This window comes from Diabrotica virgifera, chromosome 5 (genome assembly GCF_917563875.1).
Source record: "Diabrotica virgifera virgifera chromosome 5, PGI_DIABVI_V3a".
Lineage (NCBI taxonomy): Eukaryota > Metazoa > Arthropoda > Insecta > Coleoptera > Chrysomelidae > Diabrotica > Diabrotica virgifera.
Window position 1 is genome coordinate 22,824,918 of NC_065447.1, and position 27,113 is coordinate 22,852,030.

Consider the following 27,113-nt stretch of genomic DNA (forward strand, 5'->3'; position numbering starts at 1 on the left):
TAATTTAAAATATGTAGTAGTTTTTGATATTTTGATTACTAATTAAATAATCTAATACTAACTTTTCAACTTAAAATAAAATAAACAGATTTTTGTGTCTTTTTGACATTATTCGAGTGTCTTTCTGGCATTAATCAAAATTAAAAACTAAATTATTAAATCGAATTTTTGAAAATTAAAACATTGCTATTTGGATAACATTAGAATAAGAATTATATATATACTATGTTTTGTGAAAATGTTTAGGAATAACCTCAAGTTGTAAGTCTTTTTTGTTATTTTTTATACAATGTATTTTAACTTAATTTCATTGTATTTATAATATACTCATTTCAGCTTACCCTGAAGAAGCAAATATATTTTGCGAAAGCTAGGTAATAACACAGAGTTTTACTTATCCTGCCCCTAAAAAATAAATGACTGCAACCCCAAAACAAAACTATAATCTACATAGTATCAGTCAATATTACCTAATTACTTATATATATATATATATATATATATATATATATATATATATATACAGATATATTCTGTCAATCTGGCACCATTTTTAAGCAAAACATGTCAATGTCGCACCCAATTTGACGATGTGGCACCCGATTTTGGGTGCCAGTACGACAGCGTGTATATTTTCGTCCTAGGAGAGTACAAGTGTTCCTAATGCAGAATATGTAAAAAACGTAATGGTGCCAGATTGACACTTTTTCCAAACGGACATATTGATTTGTTCAGGCATTTTTCGATAGAGGGCGCTCTAGTATATACAACTGTATGTAGCTATATAATTTTAGTCAATTTGGCACCAATAAAAAAAGTGTCATAGTGGCACCATAAATCTGACAACCCCGCCTTTCCCTAATATAACTGCGATCAATGCAGATATATCTCCGGTTCTACGTAATAAAGTATTTTCAAAGGTGCTCTTTGTGTGCAGTAAATCAAAGTGAGTGCAATAAACAATAAATTGGATGTTAACATGAGAGACAGAACGAAAAGAATACTTAAATTATTAGACGACAAAGTACAAGATAATTAACCTAACCTAATTATAATAATAGTAATAAAGTATTAACCCTTTAAGGTGAAACAGTAGCGATCAACAGGTAGCGAGAACGCGTTCCAAGATTGCGGCTGTAATTTTGAATATTTTTTCGAGATATTTGGCACACGTATTCGTAATATAATAAAGAATGGCGGTACAGAGCCCAATTTGAAAAATATATTAGTATGTGGAAATTACTCTGTAAATAAATACAGTATTAAAAAAACGAGCCTGTACCGCCATTAAGAAGAACAAAAAAATACACTTTCTTTAAATAAACTTTTTTATCCGATGTCTAGATTTTGTGTCATTTTGGAACTACTAATGCAATAAAAAATTTTAGTAGTTCCAAAATGACATAAAATCTAGGCATCGGATAAAAAAGTTTATTTGAAGAAAGTGTATTTTTTTGTTCTTCTTAATGGCGGTACAGGCTCGTTTTTTTAATATTGTATTTAATTACAGAGTGCTTTCCACATATTAATATATTTTTCAAATTGGGCTCTGTACCGCCATTCTTTATTATATTACGAATACGTGTGCCAAATATCTCGAAAAAATATTCAAAATTACAGCCGCAATCTTGGAACGCGTTTTGGCTACCTGTTGATCGCTACTGTTTCCTCTTAACGTTTGGTTTTGGTATAGTGTTTAGTGTATATATTCGAAGCCACTAGAGAATACTCTAAAAGCATTAATTTGTTTCTTGTAAGAACTTAGTCATTCTACTGTAGAATGAAATGGAGAAACTAACGAGGTTTTTTTAATGAAATTTTTTATTTATTTGATGAAATAGAATCGCTAAGATATATAGTACAGATTTAAAATTTATATAAAGAGATATTCTAAATTATGGAATAAATTCATTTTATGACCACTTTGGACATACACTCATCGGCATAAAATTCCGCCACCCAAAATTTTTGATGAAGTTTGACAATTTATAACTTTATTATTTGTGCTCCGATTTTTAAGATTCTTGCACCAGTTGGTAGGTACATTTATTGATATCATTTGGTATTATTCCGCTAACAAAAAATTTTGCTTGCATGGCATTATACAAGGGTTAATGGAAGCGTTGTATTTTCTCCTAACTTTAAAAAATTCTGTGGAAAAATGGAATAGCTGATTTTGTTTCATAGTCCTGTCATATTATCCCGGAGACATCACTAAATTTTTTTTGTATTATCCGATTATCTCTTTTCTTGTAAGAGCTGTACCGTTTTTTGTAAATAAAAACACTGATTGACTCATAAAATAGAGGTTGGATTGATAAGATTAGAATGGTCCGCATGCAGTCCAGATCTCAATCCTATTGAGCATGTATGGGATGAATTAAAAAAAGCTATTCGCCGTCATCCTAGGGCTCCAGAAAATTTGGTACGGTAACGGCCCTGGTAGAGGAATATCGGGCTATTCCCCAAGTAAGGATAACACTATTCGATGCTAAACAGATTGGGAGCAGTCGTTTCTACAAAAGGTGGACATACCCGTTATTGAATTGTTTTGTTGTTGTTAATTTTGTTTTGTTTTGTGAATTTTATTGCGTTTGATCTTTAACTAAATAAACCTTCAAATCAGTGTTTTTATTTACAGCTCTTACAAGAAAAGAGATATTCGGATAATTCACAAAACTTTAGTGATACCTCCAAGATAATACAAACGGAGTATGAAACAAAATCAGCCCTCCAACTTTTCCACAGAATTGTTTAAACTTAGAGAAAAAAACAACACTTCAATTCACCTCCATATAATGCCATCTAAGCAAACAATTTTTGTTACTGTATTAATACCAAACGAGGTCAATACATGTACCTACAAATTGATGCAAGAATCTTGAAAATCGGAGTACAAATAATAAAGTTTAGATTGTCAAACTTAATCAAAAATTTTGGGTGGTGGAATTTTGTGCCGGTGAGTGTATAGGTATGCCATAATAGTAACGTCATCCATTAGGGCGTGATGATGCAATCAATAATTTTTTTAATGGGAATAGGGGTCGTGTGGTAGCTCATTTTAAAGGTTATTTAATTCTCTAGTCGGTAATAAAAATAAACGTTATAATCCTTATTTATAAAGGCTGGTCAACAAAATTATTTTTGAATTAAATTATTTGCTGCAAAAAGAAGAATGTATGCATTTTTTTAACTCAAAATACATTCTACTACTGTCAGAAAAGAGAAAAAAAATGTTTATTTGATAAACAAACATTATTTTTCTTAAATTAAATGTTCAAACTGCCAACAGGTAGGTGAGTTGTTGTTTGACATTTAATTTATGAGAAAAGCAATGTTTATGTATGAAATAAACATTTTTTTTTCATTTTCTTACATCAGTAAAATGTATTTTGAGTTAAATAAATTACATGTCTAATTATATTCTTCTTTTTGAGTTAATTAATTTGTTTCAAAAAAATATTTTTTAGCCATCCTGTATGAATAATAATGTTATTGATTATATTACTGACTATAGAATTGAATTACCTTTCAAATGAGCTACCACACGACCCCCGTCCATTTAAAAAAATCTTCGATTACATCATAACGACCAAATGAATGAATCACTATTATACAGGGTGTAACAAAAATACAGGTCATAAATTAAATCACATATTTTGGGAACAAAAATAGTTCGAATGAACCTAACTTACCTTAGTACTAATATGCACATAAAAAAAGTTACAGCCCTTTGAAGTTACAAAATAAAAATTGATTTTTTCAAATATATCGAAAACTATTAGAGATTTTTTAACGAAAATGGACATGTGGCAATCTTATGACAGGATCATCTTAAAGAAAAATTATGGTGAAATTTGTGCACCCCATAAAAATTTTATGGGGATTTTGTTCCCTTAAACCCCGCCAAACTTTTGTGTACATTTCAATTAAATTATTATTGTGGTACCATTAGTTAAATTCAGAATTTTTAAAACTTTTTTGGCTCTTAGTATTTTTTCGATCAGGCAGTTTTTATCGAGTTGCGGCTTCTTTTTTAATAAGTTTACATAAAAATTTTATGGGGGTTTTGTTCCTTTAAACCCCCCAAATGTTTGTGTACGTTCCAATTAAACTATTACTGCGATACCATTAGTTAAACACAGTGTTTTTAAAACTTTTTTGCCTCTTTGTATTTTTACGATAAGGCACCTTTTATCGAGATGTGGCTTCTTTTTTAATATGGTTCAAAATATACCTACGCGGGATCCAGACCTATTACTAAGTCTCCATAATCGTACTTAACCATATACAAATATGTGGGGGATTTGACAAATATTCAAAATATCTCGATAAAAACTCGACTTTTCGAAAAAGTACGAGGAGGCAAAAAATTTTTTAAAACATTGTGTTTAACTAATGGTACTACAATAATAATTAAATTGGAACGTACACAAAAGTTTGGGGGGGTTTAAAGGAACAAAACCCCCATAAAACTTTTATGGGGTGTCTAAAATTCACTATAATTTTTTCTTAAGATACTACTGCAATAAGAATGCCACATGTCCATTTTCAATAAAATATCTCAAATAGTTTTCGATATATTGGAAAAAATCGATTTTTATTTTGTAACTTCAAAGGGCTGTAACTTTTTTTATGTGCACATTTGTACTAAGGTAATTTAGGTTCAATCGAACTATTTTTGGTCCCAGAATATGTGATTAAATTTATGACCTGTATTTTTGTTACACCCTGTAGTATCAGGGGTGGCCAAACTGCGGCTCACGAGCCACATGAAACTCTTTGAATGATTACTTGTGGCTCTTGAATGTACTCTCGAGATATTTTTCAATTTTGTATTAAGTAGATATGATTTAAAAAATTATTATCGTTCTATATGTGTTTCAAAATGTCTTTTAAATCACTGACAACAAACATGAAAGACTTTGTAACAAATTCCATTTCCATCCAAGATAAAAATGATATATTATTATGACACATTGAAAACTGCGCTAACGAACATTACATAAGAGTGGCTCAATGTAAAAGTCAGTAATCAACCGAATCCAGACCGATTTTAGTCATTTTACTCGACTTAAAATTTTTTTTGCAATATTAAACTAGAAAAACTTAACGAGTAGGTATATAAAAAAGCCGGAAAGTATATTGACCGAACTTCAAAATAGATTTGAAGACTTAAAATATGTTAAATCGTCTCTTAACTTTTTTTCTAAACTCATTTGAAATGAACATAGTTCATAAGGTGAATTTGTTACCATTACCAATATATAACCCAAACAACATCTGTGGAATTAAAATTAATAGAGACGCAAGAAGACCAAGCTCAAAAATAAAACTATAAGTCGACGCCGAATACCGAATTTTGGAAATTTGTATCAGAATCCAAGTAGGTACCCTACAAAAGGATGCTTCTCGAATTATTTCCAAATTAGGAACAACGTACTTGTGTGGACCATTTTATTCCATTTTCTAATGCGTGAAATCCTAACACCTATCAATATTAACTAACCAGCAACTAAAAGAATTACTGAGAAGTACTGTCATATAGGTATTAATCACCAAATTGTAAAGAATTATATCAAAAGAAGAAAAACAAAAATGTAAATAAGTTTCAATATTTCGTAATTTTATTTCGGTTTCAGTAAGTAAAAGTTCTGTTAAAAACCATTGTAAATACCAACTTTGATTGCGGCTCGCGAAAAACTTCAACTTGTGAAAAGTGGCTCGGACTATTAAGGAGCTTGGCCACCCCTGAGTAATATGTCAAAAAGTCATAATTTAAAAATAAAAATCGACCTGTCTCGGGATTTTTCTCCAAAGTGAACTGTTTTCGATAAATTGAATTTATTCCATTATTTTAAACATCTCTATATGTACAGTGATGAGCGCGCTAATAACCGGCAAAATCACGTAAAATATGGAAAACATATTAGGTTGTGAGATAAAAGAAATGAAACTAGTAGATGTGGGGAGTTTAGCGATAAAAACCTATAAATTTACATTCTAATTACTGTTTCCCACCTTTAGACGTATCGCACGAGTTTGGCAACTGCCACTGTGAGAGTGACTGTTTTAGTTGACATACTCCTCTGATACATCTAAAGGTGGAAAACAATGAATAGAATTTAAATTTATACGTTTTTATCGCTAAATTTTCCAACTCTGCTAGTTTCTTTTCATTCTATCTCACAACTTAATATGATTTCCATCTTTTGCGTTATTGTGCCGATTATTAGCGCGCTCATCACTGTATACAAAATGTCGCCGTCTTGTCCGGATGTTTGAGAGATGTGGTCTGGAATAACCCATATAATATGATAATGGACAGCAAAGTTAGAATTTATAAAACTTGCATCAGACCTGTTATGAGCTATGGCATTGAATCAAGAGAAGACACCAATAACACCAAAAGTATGCTACGGACAGCCGAAATGAAGACACTAAGAGCAATAGCAGGGAAAGCAAGAAGATATATAATACGAAACAACTTCATCAGGGAACAATGTGGTGTGCAAGATGTAGTCAGATGGGGTAGGCAAAAATGAAGAGAATGGTTCAGTCATGTATAAAGAATGGAGGAGCACAGACTACAAAGAATTGCACTAGAAGGAAAGCCAGCAGGTAAGCGTCCACTGGGGAGAGCACCAAAAAGATGGACTGATAGCTGGTAGTCTACCTCTCAAGAAATACTTCAACGTCGGAATTAAGAAATCGACAGATCTACAACAAGTATAAGAAGAAGATATTCCGTAGTTTATTTAAAATTTAAAATAAAATAAAGTTTAATGCATTTGAGGTCTTTCTTCATTCGAATAAAATTGCATATTTTTAGGTCTGGATCCCGCGTATGAAAAAAAAGTTGATTAATAGCAAGCTGAAAATTTGTTAATAGCTTAAGGGTGTCTAGTCGGACAAACTTTGATATATGGGAACACTGGAACAGGGGAAGTTTTAATTGCGGAACAGGTTAAACGTTTGGAACGGTCAGACCACGAAAACGGCACATGTATTTTGTCCGACAGAACAGACTTAAACTCTCCGAACAGAGATTAAACTCTCATGCAAAAATCAGACTGCTATTTATCACCAAATGGGCGTTTTAATGAGTGGAACATGTAGAATATGTCAAATGACAGGAATTATGATAGGTAATAAATAGCAGCTTGATTTTTGAATGAGGGTTTAATCTCTGTTCGGAGAGTTTAAGTCTATTCTGTCGGACAAAATAAGTGTGCCGTTTTCGTGGTCTGACCGTTCCAAATTTTTAACCTGTTCCACAATTAAAACTGCCCCTGTTCCAGTGTTCCCATATATCAAAATTTATCCGACTAGACACCCTTAAGCTATTAACAAATTTTCAGCTTTCTATTAATCAACTTTTTTTTCATTCGCGGGATCCAGACCTATTTTTTATTAAAAAAATTAGTGGCACCCACTTTTACATACATATTTTAATATTTTATGAACATGTAAAATCAGTGTCGAGTTGAAATAACTAATATACACTTTAATCAGAAAAAGAGTCAATATGACCCCCATAAATGTGGCAATGCTGCGTGGTGCGTGTTTGTAATATATTATCAAAATTTTATACAGCATGGGTGCCTATTTATCAAATAGTTTCTGGGTGCCTAAATATCAATATTTACAATATACAATATACACCGGGAGCTACATTGACGTCGGTTTACTGGGTGCCTGTAGCTACAGTTAATATGTATATATATATATATATATATATATATATATATATATATATATATATATATATATATTCAAAGTGATTATTTCGACCAAAAACAATAAATAAATCTGTAGGAAATATCAGGTATGTGGTCTATAATAAAAAATCTTTATTTTTTCTAAAAACTCAATATTTCGCACATTTTTTTGATGGCTTCTTCAGGAGTATACTGTAACAACAATTTTAACAACTTACAAAGACGTACAAACTAGATTTTAAAATACTTACAGAAAGTTAAAAGATTTCACAAATAAATAACATTGACATTAAAATAAAAATTGTTACTGTCATATATTAAAATGCATCTTAAAATGCATCTTTAAGATGCATTTTAATATATGACAGTAACAATTTTTATTTTAATGTCAATGTTATTTATTTGTGAAATCTTTTAACTTTCTGTAAGTATTTTAAAATCTAGTTTGTACGTCTTTGTAAGTTGTTAAAATTGTTGTTACAGTATACTCCTGAAGAAGCCATCAAAAAAATGTGCGAAATATTGAGTTTTTAGAAAAAATAAAGATTTTTTATTATAGACCACATACCTGATATTTCCTACAGATTTATATATATATATATATATATATATATATATATATATATATATATATATATATATATATATATATATATATAAAAGTACTGAGATAACAGCTGGGAAAACCCTGGTACTGAGGAAGCAATGAAAGACTGGTGCTTCAAAGTGAGTGCCTTTTATTTTGGTCAAGCTTTCGCCTATTGTTTTTAGGCTTCTTCAGGACTTGCTACAAAGAAGAACATTCTTTATAAATATGCTTAAAGATAGAACAAGCAATTCTTACCGAAATAGGTGCACTAGTGCTCAGTGAAAATAAGGATACATCTTTTACCTTGCCTTTTTTGTGTATACATAAGTAATACAGATATTTTTGTTGTTATTACTTAGCTAATAAAACCAGATATCGAAACTGAGTCAGATCCTCCCTATTCAACCTAATCCATTGTAAGAAAATTTGGACAAGTGTCGTTAGAAGTTGATTTTTTTATTTACAAAATGATACCTATCGATCCATCGATTGTCAACGTCGTCTTCCGTTTTTTTTTTTTTTTTTTTTACGTCTGACTGACACATAGAAGATTTGTTTAGAGATTTCGAGAGAAGAGACTCGTAACATCAAACAACCATTCGACTGTCACTATTCGAACAGCTGTCTTAAATCACTTCTTCTCTTTTTCATGATATAATTGTGGTGAGCTTCTGATTAAGAACCTCCCACCCAACCAATTGCAAAGGATGGATCAAAGGTGAAAGAATGTAATGAAAATCGTTAGAATGGCCGACAGCTCAGTTGTCACTTGTTGAATTGTCGTTCGAATCCAATGATACCACTAAAACGGAAGGTAGTGGTGATCTTTGAAATGTAAAGAAAATTATTATGGTTCTTACAATAGATTTGCCATTAAAACACATGTTTTTGGTGGAGAACGTAGAGACGATCAACACTCCAACTGTCACTTGTTGAAATGCTGGCTCCTCACCTGTTCCCTGTGTCTTCTACGTCAAGTTATTAAAAATATTATGGATAGGGAATCTCCCACTCAGACCCGCCATCCGGTTCACTTACAGGAAACGACTATTATTTATAAAATGTGGAGTACAAAATGTAAAACGTAATACTTATTAAAATTGTAAATTTAAAGTGGTCGAAATTTGGACATTAGAATTAGATAATATTTTCTTTATAAACAAGTTAGAAATTGAAGGATTGACTTTATACATTTAAAAGGGTAAAAATGAAAAACATTAAAAGGACACAAATATGTAGTACAAAATAGACGTAGAAACAAAAATACATTGAATTTATTGTAAGTGAAGGTCACTCACATATGACTGTGGTAATTTCTTTCGTTTTGTGAAATTTTGCTGTAGTAATAAAGTATAAATAGTACTTAAATGTTCAACATCTTTTTTATGGTTTATCGCGTTAGCACAGTTGTTAATGTAGCACATTTCTAAGAATTTACGATGAAAGTCTTTATCTGCCCTATCCAAGATTATGACATCGTCGTAAAGAACCCTATGGTCATTTTCGGAGACATGGATACTTAGGCTCGTAGCTTGTGGTTTGTGTCTACAATCACTTTTGTGGAGCGCTAATCTTTTGCTCAATCGTTGACTTGTTTGACCGATATATATTTTTCCGCACTCACATGGCAAACCATAAACGACATTGCTACATTTAGATGTTGGGGTGCGATCTTTAAGCTTAGAAAAAAATGTATTAAGCTTTCTGTTGTTATAATTCGCTATCTTTATGTTGAAGTCACTAAACAGTCTTGTGAGTGGCTTTGTTAAGTTGTGTATATAGGGTAGTACACCATATTTTGTGGTGTTCTCTAAATTTGTGTCATTATGATTGTTAATATTGTTTACTGTCTCATTTCTTAACTCGTTGGAATATAACAATTTTTTGAGCAATTTTGATGGATAACAGTTCTCTATTAAAGTGTCAAACAAAAGTTTTAGGTTTTTTTCTTTGAAACTTAAGTGTGATATCTTAAGTATTCTATTTTTCATTCCTATTATAGTGTTGATTTTTTGTTTCATATGATGGTAAGAATGAAACGGAATGAGTCTACCTGAATTGGTGTCCTTACGATACCAATCCAGGCAGATGATGTTATTATCTGTTCTAACTACTCTAGTGTCTAGGAAAGGGACCGATGAGTCTGAATCCTCCTCCTCCACCGTAAACTGTAAGTGAGTGTTATAAGAATTAAATATGCCAAGTGTGCTTTGTACTTCATTACGTGGTACTGCGGTGATTAGATCATCGACATATTGATATAAAAATGGAAATTCGAACTGTACGTTTTGATGTACAAAGTAAAGCAGTTTATTCATGACAATTTCGGCCAGTATAGGAGTTATCTATTAAAATTGCTCAAAAAATTGTTATATTCCAACGAGTTAAGAAATGAGACAGTAAACAATGTTAACAATCATAATGACACAAATTTAGAGAACACCACAAAATATGGTGTACTACCCTATATACACAACTTAACAAAGCCACTCACAAGACTGTTTAGTGACTTCAACATAAAGATAGCGAATTATAACAACAGAAAGCTTAATACATTTTTTTCTAAGCTTAAAGATCGCACCCCAACATCTAAATGTAGCAATGTCGTTTATGGTTTGCCATGTGAGTGCGGAAAAATATATATCGGTCAAACAAGTCAACGATTGAGCAAAAGATTAGCGCTCCACAAAAGTGATTGTAGACACAAACCACAAGCTACGAGCCTAAGTATCCATGTCTCCGAAAATGACCATAGGGTTCTTTACGACGATGTCATAATCTTGGATAGGGCAGATAAAGACTTTCATCGTAAATTCTTAGAAATGTGCTACATTAACAACTGTGCTAACGCGATAAACCATAAAAAAGATGTTGAACATTTAAGTACTATTTATACTTTATTACTACAGCAAAATTTCACAAAACGAAAGAAATTACCACAGTCATATGTGAGTGACCTTCACTTACAATAAATTCAATGTATTTTTGTTTCTACGTCTATTTTGTACTACATATTTGTGTCCTTTTAATGTTTTTCATTTTTACCCTTTTAAATGTATAAAGTCAATCCTTCAATTTCTAACTTGTTTATAAAGAAAATATTATCTAATTCTAATGTCCAAATTTCGACCACTTTAAATTTACAATTTTAATAAGTATTACGTTTTACATTTTGTACTCCACATTTTATAAATAATAGTCGTTTCCTGTAAGTGAACCGGATGGCGGGTCTGAGTGGGAGATTCCCTATCCATAATATTTTTAATAACTTGACGTAGAAGACACAGGGAACAGGTGAGGAGCCGGCATTTCAACAAGTGACAGTTGGAGTGTTGATCGTATCTACGTCCTCCACCAAAAACATGTGTTTTAATGGCAAATCTATTGTAAGAACCATAATAATTTTCTTTACATTTCAAAGATCACCACTACCTTCCGTTTTAGTGGTATCGTTGGATTCGAACGACAGTTCAACAAGTGACAACTGAGCTGTCGGCCATTCTAACGATTTTCATTGCATTCTTTCACCTTTGATCCATCCTTTGCAATTGGTTGGGTGGGAGGTTCTTAATCAGAAGCTCACCACAATTATATCATGAAAAAGAGAAGAAGTGATTTAAGACAGCTGTTCGAATAGTGACAGTCGAATGGTTGTTTGATGTTACGAGTCTCTTCTCTCGAAATCTCTAAACAAATCTTCTATTTGTCAGTCAGACGTAAAAAAAAAAAAAAAAAAAAAAAGGAAGACGACGTTGACAATCGATGGATCGATAGGTATCATTTTGTAAATAAAAAAAAAATCAACTTCTAACGACACTTGTCCAAATTTTCTTACAATGGATTAGGTTGAATAGGGAGGATCTGACTCAGTTTCGATATCTGGTTTTATTAGCTAAGTAATAACAACAAAAATATCTGTATTACTTATGTATACACAAAAAAGGCAAGGTAAAAGATGTATCCTTATTTTCACTGAGCACTAGTGCACCTATTTCGGTAAGAATTGCTTGTTCTATCTTTAAGCATATTTATAAAGAATGTTCTTCTTTGTAGCAAGTCCTGAAGAAGCCTAAAAACAATAGGCGAAAGCTTGACCAAAATAAAAGGCACTCACTTTGAAGCACCAGTCTTTCATTGCTTCCTCAGTACCAGGGTTTTCCCAGCTGTTATCTCAGTACTTTTTTATTTACTAGTAACCCAATTACTCCTTGGACGTTTTTATATATATATATATATATATATATATATATATATATTATATTTATATATAAATATATATATATACATATATATTTATATATAAATATATATATATATATATATATATATATATATATATATATATATATATATATATATATATATATATATATATATATATATATATATATATATATATCAATGCCTGGTAAACCGACGTCAATGTAGCTCCCGGTGTATATTGTATATAGTAAATATTGATATTTAGGCACCCAGAAACTATTTGATAAATAGGCACCCAATTTGTATAAAATTTTGATAATATATTACAAACAAGCACCACGCAGCATTGCCACATTTATGGGGGTCACATTGACTGTTTTTCTGATTAAAGTGTATATTAGTTAGTTAAACTCGACACCGATTTTACATGTTCATAAAATATGTATGTTAAAGTGGGTGCCACTAATTATCGTAATAAAAAAATATGCAATGTTATTCGAATGAAGAAAGACCTCAAACGCATTAAAATTTATTTTATTTTAAATTTGTGCGTATATAATATGTTCATCAAAAATAAACTATCAAAACTGCATAACAGAAAGACATACTTGCTCAAGAAATGAAATATACACTAAAAACAAAATAAATAATAATAAACTACGGAATATCTCCTTCTTATACTTGTTGTAGATCTGCCGATTTCTTAATTCCGACGCCGACGTTGAATTATTTCTTGAGAGGTAGACTAAAAGCTATCACTCCATCTTTTTGGTGCTCTCCCCGGTGGACGCTTGCCTGCTGGCTTTCCTTCTAGTGCAATTCTTTGTAGTCTGTGCTCCTCCATTCTTTATACATGACTGAACCATTCTCTTCATTTTTGCCTACCCCATCTGACTACATCTTGCACACCACATTGTTCCCTGATGAAGTTGTTTCGTATTATATCTCTTCTTGTCTTCCCTGCTATTGCTCTTAGTGTCTTCATTTCGGCTGTCCGTAGCATACTTTTGGTTTTATTGGTGTCTTCTCTTGATTCAATGCCATAGCTCATAACAGGTCTGATGCAAGTTTTATAAATTCTAACTTTGCTGTCCATTGTCATATATGGGTTATTCCAGACCACATCTCTCAAACATCCGGACAAGACGGCGGCCTTGTTAGTTTGTCCTCTTAGGTCTCTTGTTGGGGCATAACTTGATAAGTCTACACCTAGATATTTAAACTGGTTTATCTGTTCTATGGGTTTCCTATTTACCACGAGCTTGCACCGTTAACGTTTCGCAATGGTAATGCATTTTGTTTCTGCGTGGATATGTTCATGAGAGTCGTCGACATGCTTGGTAGAATCGATAAAGTTGTCTTTGTAGGTCATCCTCATCTGAAATCAGGGCCGCATCATCCGCATAGCACACTACACTGATTCTACTGTGACCAAGTCTATATCCTAGTTGTAGCATATCCACATCTTCTATTATTTCATCCATTAGTATATTGAATAGAAATGGACTGAGGCTGTCTCCCTGTCTGATTCCCCCTGGTGTTGTTATGTTGGCCGTAGTGGTGTCGTCTGTTTTAATTTTTGTCGTGCTCTTATTGTTCATTGGTTTTATGACTGTCAAATGCTTTCGTTATGTCTACGAAAAAATATATGCGGGTTTGGTACATTATATCTACTTCTATTTCACTTGTTTCATGACAAATATTGTATCTGTCGTCGACCTGTGTTTTCTGAATACTTCCTGTTCTTCTCTGCTCTTTGTCTGTGAATCCAACTTATCCTTGAATACGCCTGTGAATAACTTCATTGTCGTATTTAAGAGAGTTATTCCTGTGTAGTTGTCCGGATATGATCTTTGTCCTTTCTTAAAAATGGGTATTGTGATACTGGTGTGCCAATCTTGTGGTATCTCTGCTGTCTAAAATTTTGTTAAACAATGTTGTGAGACAATAATTAGTGACTTTCTGACCGCTTTATTTCAGCAGTTCGTTCGGTATTCCATCAGTACCTGGCGATCGTCTATTCTTTAAGATCTTCATTCTCGCTTCTCCTTCAGTTTCTTTAGTGATATACCTGTCTTCTGTTTTGTAATCGTGTTCGTCATTGGCTTCTTCACCTTCGTACGGTTCTTTGAAATATTTTCCCATGTCTCAGTTGGTATCCCTATTGTCTGTAAAAATTCATTTATTGGTTTTTTTTTCTGTTTTTTAGCATTTTCCAAACTTTCCTCTGTGCGCCGTAGATGTAGTGATCCATGTCACTTGTGAAATTGATTCAATGCTCTCTTTTTATTGTTCTTATTAGCGAATTTACTCTGTTTGTTTTTTCTATATAGATGGCGCGTTGTTCCTGCGTTCTGGTGCTTTTGTAACACATATAGCATTTTCTCTTTTGTTCTGCGAGTTCTTTGACTTCTTGACAAAACCATGGTTTGTTGTTTCTTATTGCGCTGGTGTTTGTTTAAAAAGAGATAGGTACAAAAAAGACGATTGGGGATGTTTTCACATATTTTAAGTACAATTTCTGACGTTTTGGTTTGTTTACATTTATGGCTGTCAGTTTGTTGAAGTTTTTTATAGTATACAAACAGTTCTTTTCCGAACTAATTTTATATTGGAGTTTGAAATTTTATGATAAGTTTCTGTTATATTACGATTAATTTTGACAACTAACCTCATTGACACAGTTAAGGAATGCTTGTGTTCAATGTTCCGCCAAAGTGAATAAAATATCAAAAAGAAAATAATATGTTAGTAATTTTTTTTATAAATTGCTTATTTATTTATTAATCAATGATAATAAAAAAATTTATTAAGCTACTTCAAATGTAACTGTAATTCTGCACCAAAATTTTAAAGCAAAACTTACATTTGCCATTTTATTTATTTGATAACGTCAAATTTTAACTCGTGATTGCAACAGTAGCTACTTACTGTCACTTGCTGTTGCGTTTAGTAAATTTCCGACTTATTTCGTATGCTTTAACTTTAAAGGATGACGCACGGGCAGAGACTCGTGGACTCACCTATATAGAGATGTTTAAAATAATGGAATAAATTAAATTTTTCGAAAACAGTCCACTTTGGAGAAAAATTCCGAGACAGGTCGATTTTTATTTCTAAATTATGATTTTTTTACATATTATATACTATAATAGTGACTTCATTCATGTGGGCGTTTGATGTAATCGATGATTTTTTAAAATGGAAACGGGGGTCGTTTGGTAGCTCATTTGAAAGGTTAGTCAATTCTCTAGTCAGTAATATAAACAATAACATTATTATTTATACAGTGTGGCCAAAATATATTTTTTTGAAATAAATTAATTGGCGCAAAAAGAAGAATATAATTAGATATATATGTAATTTATTTAACTCAAAATACATTTTACTGATGTAAGAAAATATAAAAAAAATGTTTATTTCATACATGAACATTGCTTTTCGCATAAATTAATTGTCAAACAGCCACCCACCTACTTCTTGGCAGTTTGAACATTTAATTTAAGCGAAAAGCAATGTTTATTTGTCAAACAAACATATTTTTCTCTTTTCTCACAGTAGTAGAATGTATTTTGAGTTAAATAAAATACATACATACTTCTTTTTGCAGCAAATAATTTAATTCAAAAACAATTTTTTTGGCCACCCTTTAGAAATAAGGATTATGTTTATATTACCGAATAGAGAATTAAATAACCTTTTAAATGAACTACTACACGACCCCTATTCCCATTTAAAAAAATCATCGATTACGTCATCACGCCATAATGGATGACGTTACTATTATGGCATATATGTCAAAAAATCATACTTTAAAATTAAAAATCGACCTGTTTCGGGATTTTTCTCCAAAGTGGCCATAAAATGAATTTATTCTATAATTTAGAATCTCTCTCTATATGGATTTTAAACCTGTAAATTTATCTTGGCGATTCTATTTCATCAAATAAATAAAAAATTTCATTAGATAAAAAACCTCGTTAGTTTCTCCACTTCATTCCACAATAGAATGACTCAGTTCTTACAAGAAAAAAATTAATGCTTTTAGAGTATTCTTTGTGGTAGCGGAGCAAAGTATGCTAAATTTGCAGTCACTCGAGCGATTTGGGACCTATTGGGTTGTGAAGAGTAGGTCCCAAAACCAAAAAAAGTTAAGTAAAGTTTTCAACTTTAGTAGGCGCTTGCCATTTTTTAATTTAATGTTCCATTTAGAATTTTAAAGTAACCCCCCACCCCACCTCCGTGAGAGGTCGTGTGTAATGCCATTCTATAGATTTTTCAAAAATATTGAATAAGTGTATTTTACAGTTTTTCGATCTGATATTCATTTCGCGGGATTCGTATTTAAAATATTAAATTTACCCCCACTCCTCTCCGTGGGAAGTCGTGTATAGTATCATTCGATAGATTTTTAAAAAATATTGAGCACAATTTTTTTAGTTTTTCGATCTGTCATTTATTTCGCGAAATATTCGTTTTTTTCATGTGAAATTTTGGGCCTCGCCCATTTCCTTACGCCTGGCTCAAATCGTCAGATTTTTGAAATATACTCTTTTTCATTTATTTAACTTACCTTATCTTAATCTGACAATTTGGAGTTTTTTTAAGGATAGGTTTTTTTTCGGGCCCCCCTTAACGAACTCCCCTGTAAGAGCCAATATATGGTAGACGTACATCTGCAGGGTACCAGGTTTCTCCCCATATGATAATCTGACGCGCTCGAGTAACTGCAAAAATCCCCGCTTGGGCTCGCCTACCATTAGTGGCTTCAAATATAAACACTAAATGTTAAAGGGTTAATACTTTATTACTATTATTATAATTAGGTTAGGTTAGTTATCTTGTACTTTGTCGTCTAATAATTTAAGTATTCTTTTCGTACTGTCTCTCATGTTAACATCCAATTTATTGTTTATTGCACTCACTGTGATTTACTGCACACAAAGAGCACTTTTGAAAATACTTTATTGCATAGAATCGGATATATATCTCCATTGATCGCAGCTATTTAAGCGGTATAACAAATCGGCGCCAAGTCACATAAGTTAGGTTATATTAGGGAAAGGCGGTGTTGTCAGATTTATGGTGCCACTATGACACTTTTTTTATTGGTGCCAAATTGACTAAAATTATATAGTTACATACAGTTGTATATAGTAGAGCGCCCTCTATCGAAAAATGCCTGAACAAATCAATATGTCCGTTTAGAAAAAGTCTCAATCTGGCACCATTACGTTTTTTACATATTCTGCATTAGGAACACTTGTACTCTCCTAGGACGAAAACATACACGCTGTCGTACTGGCACCCAAAATCGGGTGCCACATCGTCAAATTGGGTGCGACATTGACATGTTTTGCTTAAAAATGGTGCCAGATTGACAGAATATATATATATATATATATATATATATATATATATATATATATATATATATATATATATATATATATATATATATATATTTGTTTGACCGCTTATACAGTCCCAAAACGTCATACTTCACCGCCTATTCAGTCTAAAAGTGACGTTGTCAGACCCGGCTTCGGGTCTGACAACGTTTACTTATAGTACTGGATTCTAGGGGTGTAGGGGGTGCAGGGGGTGACTTTTTAGCTGGGCTTGAAAAATCGGTAATACATCATATTATATACAGATTTAGTTCACCGTTTGGCAGATTCGAGGGCGCTTCGATCGCGCTCAACTAGCTGTATATATTTCGCATAGTTAACATACGCCTAGAAGCCCTACACCTGGCAACACCGTATGGTGTATAAATAAACCAAGAATATATATTCACAGGGCTCATACAGTCCCGATACACTAAAACGACCTAAAACTTATTTGATTCAAAATTATAACAAGTTTTAAGGATTATGAGGCTTTTAAATATACGTTGATTGGGTATATATCTTCAGTTCTGATTCAGCTTCTGATACAGACCCGATATGCTAAAACTGCCTACTAACTACCGTTTTTTTTTATTTCGCGCTGGTAACAATGATAGATTTGTGTTGAATTATTCCCCAAAAAGAAAACAAAGTTTTGTTTATCCAAAATGCGATATTTTATTTCAGAAAATTGAAAAAAACATGAAATATTGTAAAAGTAATTTTTACAGATTTTTCTTTGAGATACTCAAAACACATTCACAAACATGCAATTGTCGTTTAATAAAAAAAAAAAACTAAAATTGTTGTTAACTAAAAAATTAAAAGTAAAAATTAGACTTCAAACGTATATGAGTTTAAATTTATTTGTAAAAGAGAGCTTACATAAAGGGTAACATAATCTATTTTGCGATTAAGCAGGCGACATTTGTGGATATCATAAATGCATAAAGAATTGCATTTGCTTTCGACGAACGAAACTTGTTCATTTTTTAAATAATATACTGTTATTTTTGATAGTTCGTTAATTTAAATCAGCGAAATTTTATATATAGTCTTTTTACTACAAAAGCAAGATTACGTAGGTCAAAATTTCTGACGTAACAGCACTGTCAAACATTAGAATGTAACTTTTCATCATGGCCACGTTTATGTCATTACTTGTCAGATTTTTTTCTTTACTATAAAAATTATATCTATAGTTATTTATTCAAATTAATGATGTCAATTTGTTTTTCATTACTTGCCGAAATGTATTATGTACCAACAATATTACCACAGTGTAGGTATAATCATTAACTTTAATCAAAACTAAGTACTGGAAACGCTAAAATTCATAAGAAAACTGTCAGATCTTTAAATCTAATAATAAACTTATTTCTAATAAAGCTAATCTGAGAAATCTAAATTCTTTAACTTACATCTCTGCAGTTAATGGTTTATTTCGTTCTTGTTTAAAAATAATCTATTAAAAAAGCATTTTTGATTTTGCACAATGTTTCTCAATACGAACACAAACACAATAGTATGGGTACACGTACACAACAAGAATTGCAATAGCTTTTAAATTAAGGAATATTTTAATATGTAGGTATTTATAAAAACAGTACCTACAGTGTAAAGCTATATTTTGGATCAAATTGTGTACGAAATGAAATAAAAATATAGAAAAACAGAACTGTTACATCAGTACGATTACAGAGTTACAATGCATTATTGTCTGATATATTTAAATAAAATTATTATTTTCTGGAGTATTTAACTTAAAGGAATGTTTCATAAAATTTATATGAATAATAAAATATGTTTTTTAAAATATATAAAATCTAAAATTCTCAATGTACTCGCGATTACGTTTTTATTATAGGGCTTTTCATCGATTGTCATTTGTTTCGAGCTTCCGTCATATGTTATATAATCTGTGTATAATATTAATATACCCGGATTATACAACATATGAAAGAAGCTGGAAACAATTAACTATGAATGAAAAGCCCTATTATAATACCATTTTGACACTCTTGCAAGATCGGTCAGTTCGGTCAGCTAAAGAAATGTCAATTTTAAAGTTGATTTAATTAACATTACAAATATTTCGGCGTATTATTAATATATTTCGGCAAGAAATGAAAACCGATTGACATCATTAATAGGAAAAAAGAATTAGAGATATTATTTGTACAGTAAACAAAAACAAAGAAAATATCTGACAGGTAATGGCATTAACGTGGCCATGACGAAAAGTCACATTCTAATTATTTGTCAGTGCTCTGACGTCAGAAATTTTGACCTACATAACCTTGCTTTTGTAGTAAAAAGACTATACCTACCTTTGGCCCAGTCGGGATAGCAGTCGACCTTGCATGCCAAGCTGCCCCAAATTAAATTTTTCTAATCTTTAAGGAGGGTTAATAGTAGTGTAAATTTAAAATCTCGACTGAACTCCGCTGTAGCGTTAGCCGCCATCTTGATTTTAAACGAATATTTAAAACGATATCTCCGCCACTTTCAACTTTTCGACAAAACGTGTAAGTACTAAAATTGTTGAAAATTCGATTTTCGATAATTTATTTTATTTTAATTTTTTTCGTGCGGTCGATATTTTCCGAGTTATGGGGGAAAATAGTGAGTTGGAGCATAATTATTGAATTATTTTGTTTATTATTAGTTTTACGACAAACATGTACCTATACGAAAATAAAAGTGAATTAAATTTTATACAATTTTAATTTGATCCATTTTTTTCATAAAATCGATATTTAACGTAGTACGTATGCGGTAAAGGCGCGAGCGCAAGACCTGATTGGTTTTATAGCAAATGTTTTTGTTTCATATCTCCGCCATTTTCAACTTTTCGACAAAAATTGTAAGGACTGAATTTGTTAAAATAGCGAGTTACTACAATTTTTCGAGAGAACCAGATAACCTACGTAGGCTCGTTCTCTGGCTAGAGAGACCAGAGAACCTACGAAGGGGGAGGGGTGGGGAAATTTCCCAAACAGGGTCCAAAATTTAAAAAAAATGTTAGAACAAAAATATATTTAGTTGACAAAAAACTTAATGGAAGTTTCAAAAACTGTATAAAATACAATTCTCTTTATTTTTGTTTACGTACAATCATGTCCTTAAATTAATGATACACGAAACAATTATTCAATACGAGGTTTGACAGTTGACATGTGTAATATGAGATATTACAAAAAGACTACCATCTTTGGATTCGTCAATTTTTTAGTGGAACATTTTTTTAATAAACAATCAAAACGTCAAACTTAGTTTTTTACTCATAACTTAAAAACTTGTTTATTTAGAAATTTGACGTCCACAGGTAACTTTCTCAGAAAAAAAAAGATATATCGAATGAGGTAAGCTAAATAAAAATAGGTTAGTAAACAAAAAAGTTATTGCAAAACGGATGACAAAATCACTGTTTTTGAATATAGTTAATAACAATTTTATTGTTTGTTAAAATACGTTTTAATATAAGCAAAATTGAGGGCATTATGGTGTTTGAATGGTGTGCAAAAAATGGTCCAGATCTGTTAAATAGTTTTCGTAAAATTTAATTTGTTTATAAATTTTTTTGAAAAACTAGCTAATTTCTGAGGCTGGTCCAGTTAATATGGCTGAATGTATCTCAATAGTCCGGGGCTCATTTCCTTCGTTAAGATGTATACTAACAGCTTATGAAAAAAAAAAGTAAAAAAAATTACATATACGTACACAAAATTATTTGTTAATAAATATCAGTTTTTAAGCTTATAAACAATTACAATAATTTCGTAGAAATTAGATCAAATTAAATGGCAATAAAAAATACGGAAAGCTGGTTAAAATACACAACTTTCAAAAAAAATTTTTAGGTCCTACGACCCTTGGGGTCTGAGATAGCCCCTTTTTTTGAAAAAATCACTGTTACGTTAATTAACAACACTAAGAGCTGAAATTAATCAATCTTTTATAAGAAAAGTCAAAGTTTTTAACAAAGTTTTTAGTAAGAAAAATGTTAAAAATTGTTTAAATAGGAGTGTTATAAACACAGAGTATTTTGCGTTCCGACTAAAGTAAAAAATAGCGGGCGTAGTCGACTGACTGAATAGTGGGCGCGGTTGGCGACCGGCATGCGGCAGCAACTATTAAAATTACGTTATCCCGACCACAAAAATCCACTTTAAGGTGAATGACAAATTTTCGTCCTTCCTTATGTTCTCGAGGTCTCTGAATCCGAATATGGAGTTAATTTTTTTCTAGAATTAGTGGAACATGTTCAAAAATCAAATTTTATGCAAAAATGCGAAAAATAAATTTTGATGATTTTTCAATTTTAACTCACTGTATTTTTGGTCGCTGTAAATATTTCCTTTTGAAAATTTTACTGTGTTATCTTTGAAGCATTTAGATAACAATGAGATTTGTCCAAAATGACTCAACACGTTAAAAGAGAAGTTGTTAATTTTTAAACATTTTGTCGTCAGATTTCGTTAGTTTCATGTTTACTTAAAAAAGTTGAGTGACAAACTTTTTAGTTTATAATTTTAATTAACACAGAAATAAAATATAATTTATGAAGAAGTTTTCCAAAAAAATTCAATTTAAAATATGCAATAGGAAAAATGTTATGTGACTTTATAGACGAGCGGTACACCCCAAAAAAAGCTTATTTCTCGTGATACCGATACTAATTTTGGTCATACTTTATATTTTTGATGGTGCTCAAAACTAAAATTAGGGTTGTTTTGAATTTTACGTGGGGGAACATTATCAAAATCGCAACTTTACCCTAAAAATAAAAAAAAACCACGTTTTTTTGAGTTTAATTTGCTACAACTCTGTTCCATTGTAATATTTTTTTCTGATATTTTTATAGTATATATTTCTCACCTTTCTGAAGACAATGGGACCTGCTTCAATATTTCTGTCTTGCCATAAAGACAGTTATAAATTGTTTGAAGTAAAAGGTGTAGATTCTTGAATTGCAAAGTTTAATCGCAAAAGTTGAGTAACAAAATTTGAAATTTAGCTGTTTAATTAATTTTAAGTTAAAATCTAGAGTACAGAGAACAAAATGTTTTATAGAAAAAACGTGGTGTAACTTTTAATTTTAAGAAAAACGTGATTTCATATTTTTTTATTTTTAGGGTAAAATTGCGATTTTGACAATGTTTCTCCATCTAAAATTCAAAATAAAACTCATTTTCGTTTTCAGCACCATAATAAGTATAAAGTAAGACCAAAATTAGCCATTCACCACACCGTGGTTGATATCTCGAGAAATGAGCGTTTTTTTGGGGAGTACCACGTACCACTCGTCTATAAGGTCGCGTAACTTTTTTCTGTTGCATATTTTGACTTTGTGGCCTTTTTATTGTTATTTTTTAAATTTATTTATTTAAAATATAATTTTACTAAATAAATGTGCAACATAATAATATTCATAAAATTCATATTCTACCAAAATATATAAATATAATATTAATCTTCAAATCCGGTATACTGTCAATGTTAAAAATGGGCTGCAACGGTCTAGCGCTAGCGAATGCTAGTCCGCGAATTTATTCTCATTCGGCTGCGCCCATCATTTTTTTTACTTTAGTCGGAACGCAAAATACTCTTTCTTTATAACAATACTGTTTAAACAATTTTTAACATTTTTTCTTGCAAAAAACTTTGTTAAAACTTTGACTTTTCTTATAAAAGATTGGTTAATTTCAAATCTTAGTGTTGTTAATTAACGTAACAGTGATTTTTTCAAAAAAAGGGGCTATCTCAGACCCCAAGGGTCGTAGGACCTAAAAATTTTTTTTAGAAGTTGTGTATTTTAACCAGTTTTTAGTATCTTTTATTGCCATTTAATTTGATCTAATTTCTACGAAATTATTGTAATTGTTTATAAGCTTAAAAACTGCTATTTATTAACAAATAATTTTGTGTACGTACATGTAATTTTTTTTACTTTTTTTTAATGGGTATTAGTATACATCTTAACGAAGCAAATGAGTCCCTGATTATTCGGATACATTCAGCCATATTAACTGGACCAGCCTCAGAACTTGTTTTTCAAAAAATTTTATAAACAAATTAAATTTTGCAAAAACTAATTAACAGATCTGGAGCATTTTTTGCACACCAGTCAAACACCAGTCAAGTTTAGGTATATTTAAACATATTTTAATAAAAAATAAAATTGTTATTAACAATATTCAAAAACAGTGATTTTGTCGTCCGTTTTGCAATAACTTGTTTGTTTACTAACCGATTTTTATTTAGCGTATCTCATTCGATGTATCTTTTTTTTCTGAGAAAGTTACCTGTGGACGTCAAATTTCTAAATAAACAAGTTTTTAAGTTATGAGCAAAAAACTAAGTTTGACGTTTTGATTGTTTATTTAAAAAATGTTCCACTAAAAAATTGATAAATCCCAAGATGGTAGCCTTTTTGTAATATCTCATACTACACATTTCAACTGTCAAACCTCGTCTTTTCAATTATGTCGAAAAACGGCTTATTTTTTACTAACTTGATTGGTCTATAACAAAACATTATAAATTAGCTTATCTGAATTCCCAACAAATGTTGCTTTTGATTTTACCTGCTGGCAATTATTTTAATATTAGAGATTATTTTAGATAGGTACGTATTTAATTTGCCATGGCCATCATGTTGGATGTATTAGGTAATCGAAAATACGTTTGTATTTTTTTTACTGTTATTCGGAATATAAATAAATAAGTAGCTAGACGTGTGACTCTGTTTGGTTAAAAAATCCGCGATGGTTCTTTCTATGGACAGATGGGTAGGCAAAGTAGCCATTGTTACAGGGGCTAGTTCTGGAATAGGGGCAGCAATTGCAGAACTTTTGGTTGAGAAAGGACTTTTGGTAAGAATTATTTATATTTTATTAAAACAATCACTTGTTTTTTTGACCATAGTGCTTAACGTATATGATTTAAATTTGGTGTCACTATATTTTTTAAAATATTCAATATTAGCATTTTTTTCTCATTCATCATCGTAATTTTTTGGTTTTTATGCCTATGTGGCATTAATTATATTCTTCTTTTTATTCTTAAAGTGCCCTCTCCTCATTGGAGGTTGGCTGCTAATATTGCAAAATTTTTGTCTCTATTCAGCTGTTTTTATCACTAGCCACGATAGCCTTTTCTTTGTAGTCCTTTTTCCCCCAATCTTTCCTTTCACTATTAGTTGAGTATATTGGTGCTTATTATTTTTCAGTATGTGGCCTAGGTATGAAGTATTTCTAACTTTCACTGTGTTGAAAAGCTCTCGTTCTTTGAAATCATCATTGACATCATTTCATGTCCATGAAACTTTAAGGATTCTCCGGTAGATCCACATTTCAAGCGCCTCCAATTTATTTACGGTTTAAGTTTTAAGGGTCCACGCTTCAACTGCATAAAGAGTCGACCAGTCGGAGCATTTCGATAAACGTATCAATAATCACATGTTTTTTTTTCACATACATGTCTCATCTGACCATCTCTTCCATGTCTTCGTTGATCTTCCTCTCCTTCTCCTTCAAGAAAATGGACAGTTATTATTTTTATTGGGTGACTATTATTGCAGAGTTCATCTTAACCTTTGTTGTTTTATTTGGTATCTACGGTACTTCACTGACTTCCCAGAGTATATTATGCTTTATTCTTCTTCCCATATTAGAAAAGAAATTATTTGATTCTGGCTATTGTTCTAAAAATGAAAAAAATATGTTTGCTAATCGAGATCTTCCTCTGGGTCTGAGGATAAGAGCTACGTGTTCTCCACTTTGTTGTATGGAATAGAAAGCTCGACACTAAAAGTGGATCATATAAGGAAGTTGGAAGCATTTGAGACGTGGTGCTAGAGAAGTATTTTGAAAATATCATGGATCCAACAAGTTACAAATGCAGAAATATTAAGATGGCTACAAAAAGATTGCGAGGTCATAAACAAAATAAAAACAAGAAAGCTTGAATATTTAGGCCACATTACTGGAGGTGCGAAATATGAGGTATGAAGGCTCATAATGTAAGGTAAAATTAAGGTTAAAAGATCCATAGAAAGACGAAGAATTTTCTGGTGGAGAAACCAGTAGATCAGTAAACTAGTAGATCTTATCAGAGCAGCCGCCAATAAGGTACGGATAGCTGTGATGATAGAAAACCTCCGATAGGAGAAGGAACTGCAAGAAAAAGAAGGTTATTGTTCATAATAATTTTGTTTCAAGATGTCTTCTTTTTTATGTTACATCAAGACATATTGTGGTTTTGATAAAAATCAACAATTCTTTTGTTATGAATTTACGTTTTCTCTGAGTATGATACAATTGATCCAAAAGATGGCATAACCCAGACATCCAAAGTGAAAGTTATCCTCCAACACCAAATTGTTCTATATGGTTCACATAATGTTAAAAAAAAGTCACCATTTTGAGCGTCTGGTTTGAGGGGTGGGGGAAGGGGGGGGGAGAAATCGGTAAATTCGTAGTTTTTTACGTTTTTCGTCTAAAACTATGTGGTTTAGGATGGACAACCTTTTATACAAAAATTATCTACATTATATTTGAAATAAAAAAGGTCCTATGCATAATCCTTCTAAAATGAACGTTTCCAAAGTTACGGAGGTAGTATAGTATAATTGGTCCAAAAAAAGGCCTAACCCAGACATCCAAAGTAAAAGTATTCTTCCAACAACAAACTGTTCTATATGATCCACATATTGTTTAGTAAAAAGTTACACCATTTTAAGCGCCCGGTTTGGTGGGGGGAAGATTGGGGAGAAGTCGGTAAATTAGTAGTTTTTTTAGTTTTCCGTCAATATTTCTAAAACTATGGTTTAACGTAAACAACGTTCTATACAAAAATGTTCTACATAAAATTTAAAACAAAAAAGTTTCGATACATAATTGTTATAAAATCAATGGTTCAAGAGTTACGGAGGATGAAAAGTGGAGGTTTACTATACTTTTCATATTTTTTGGGCAATTGATGATGATTTTAAGTGGTGAGGTTGACATTTCTTCAAGGTCTTATCACTAACATACCATCGGCCACTGAAATAGCAAATTTTATTTACAAAACACAATCCTGTTAACGAAAATTTCTTTCATCAGTAATAATATTATAAATTGCCCAAAGAATATAAAAAGTATCGAAAACCTCCACATTTTCACCCTCCGTAACTCTGGAACCGTTGATTTTATAATAATTATG

The 27,113-nt window shown here is 31.4% G+C and overlaps 1 protein-coding gene across 2 annotated transcripts in view; it reads left to right on the forward strand.

Moving 5' to 3' along the window:
- Positions 1-27,113, forward strand: part of LOC114332985 (farnesol dehydrogenase) — a 72,849-nt gene that overhangs the window by 35,535 nt on the left and 10,201 nt on the right. Inside the window, exon 1 of one of the 2 annotated variants that reach the window (XM_028282789.2) lies at positions 24,507-24,781. The exons of the other annotated variant lie outside the window; for it this stretch is intronic. Within the exon in view, the coding sequence (XP_028138590.1) occupies positions 24,674-24,781 (108 nt within the window). The 5' untranslated portion in view covers positions 24,507-24,673. Of the gene's footprint in view, positions 1-24,506; positions 24,782-27,113 lie in introns of those variants that run through there. 2 annotated transcript variants of the gene reach the window in all.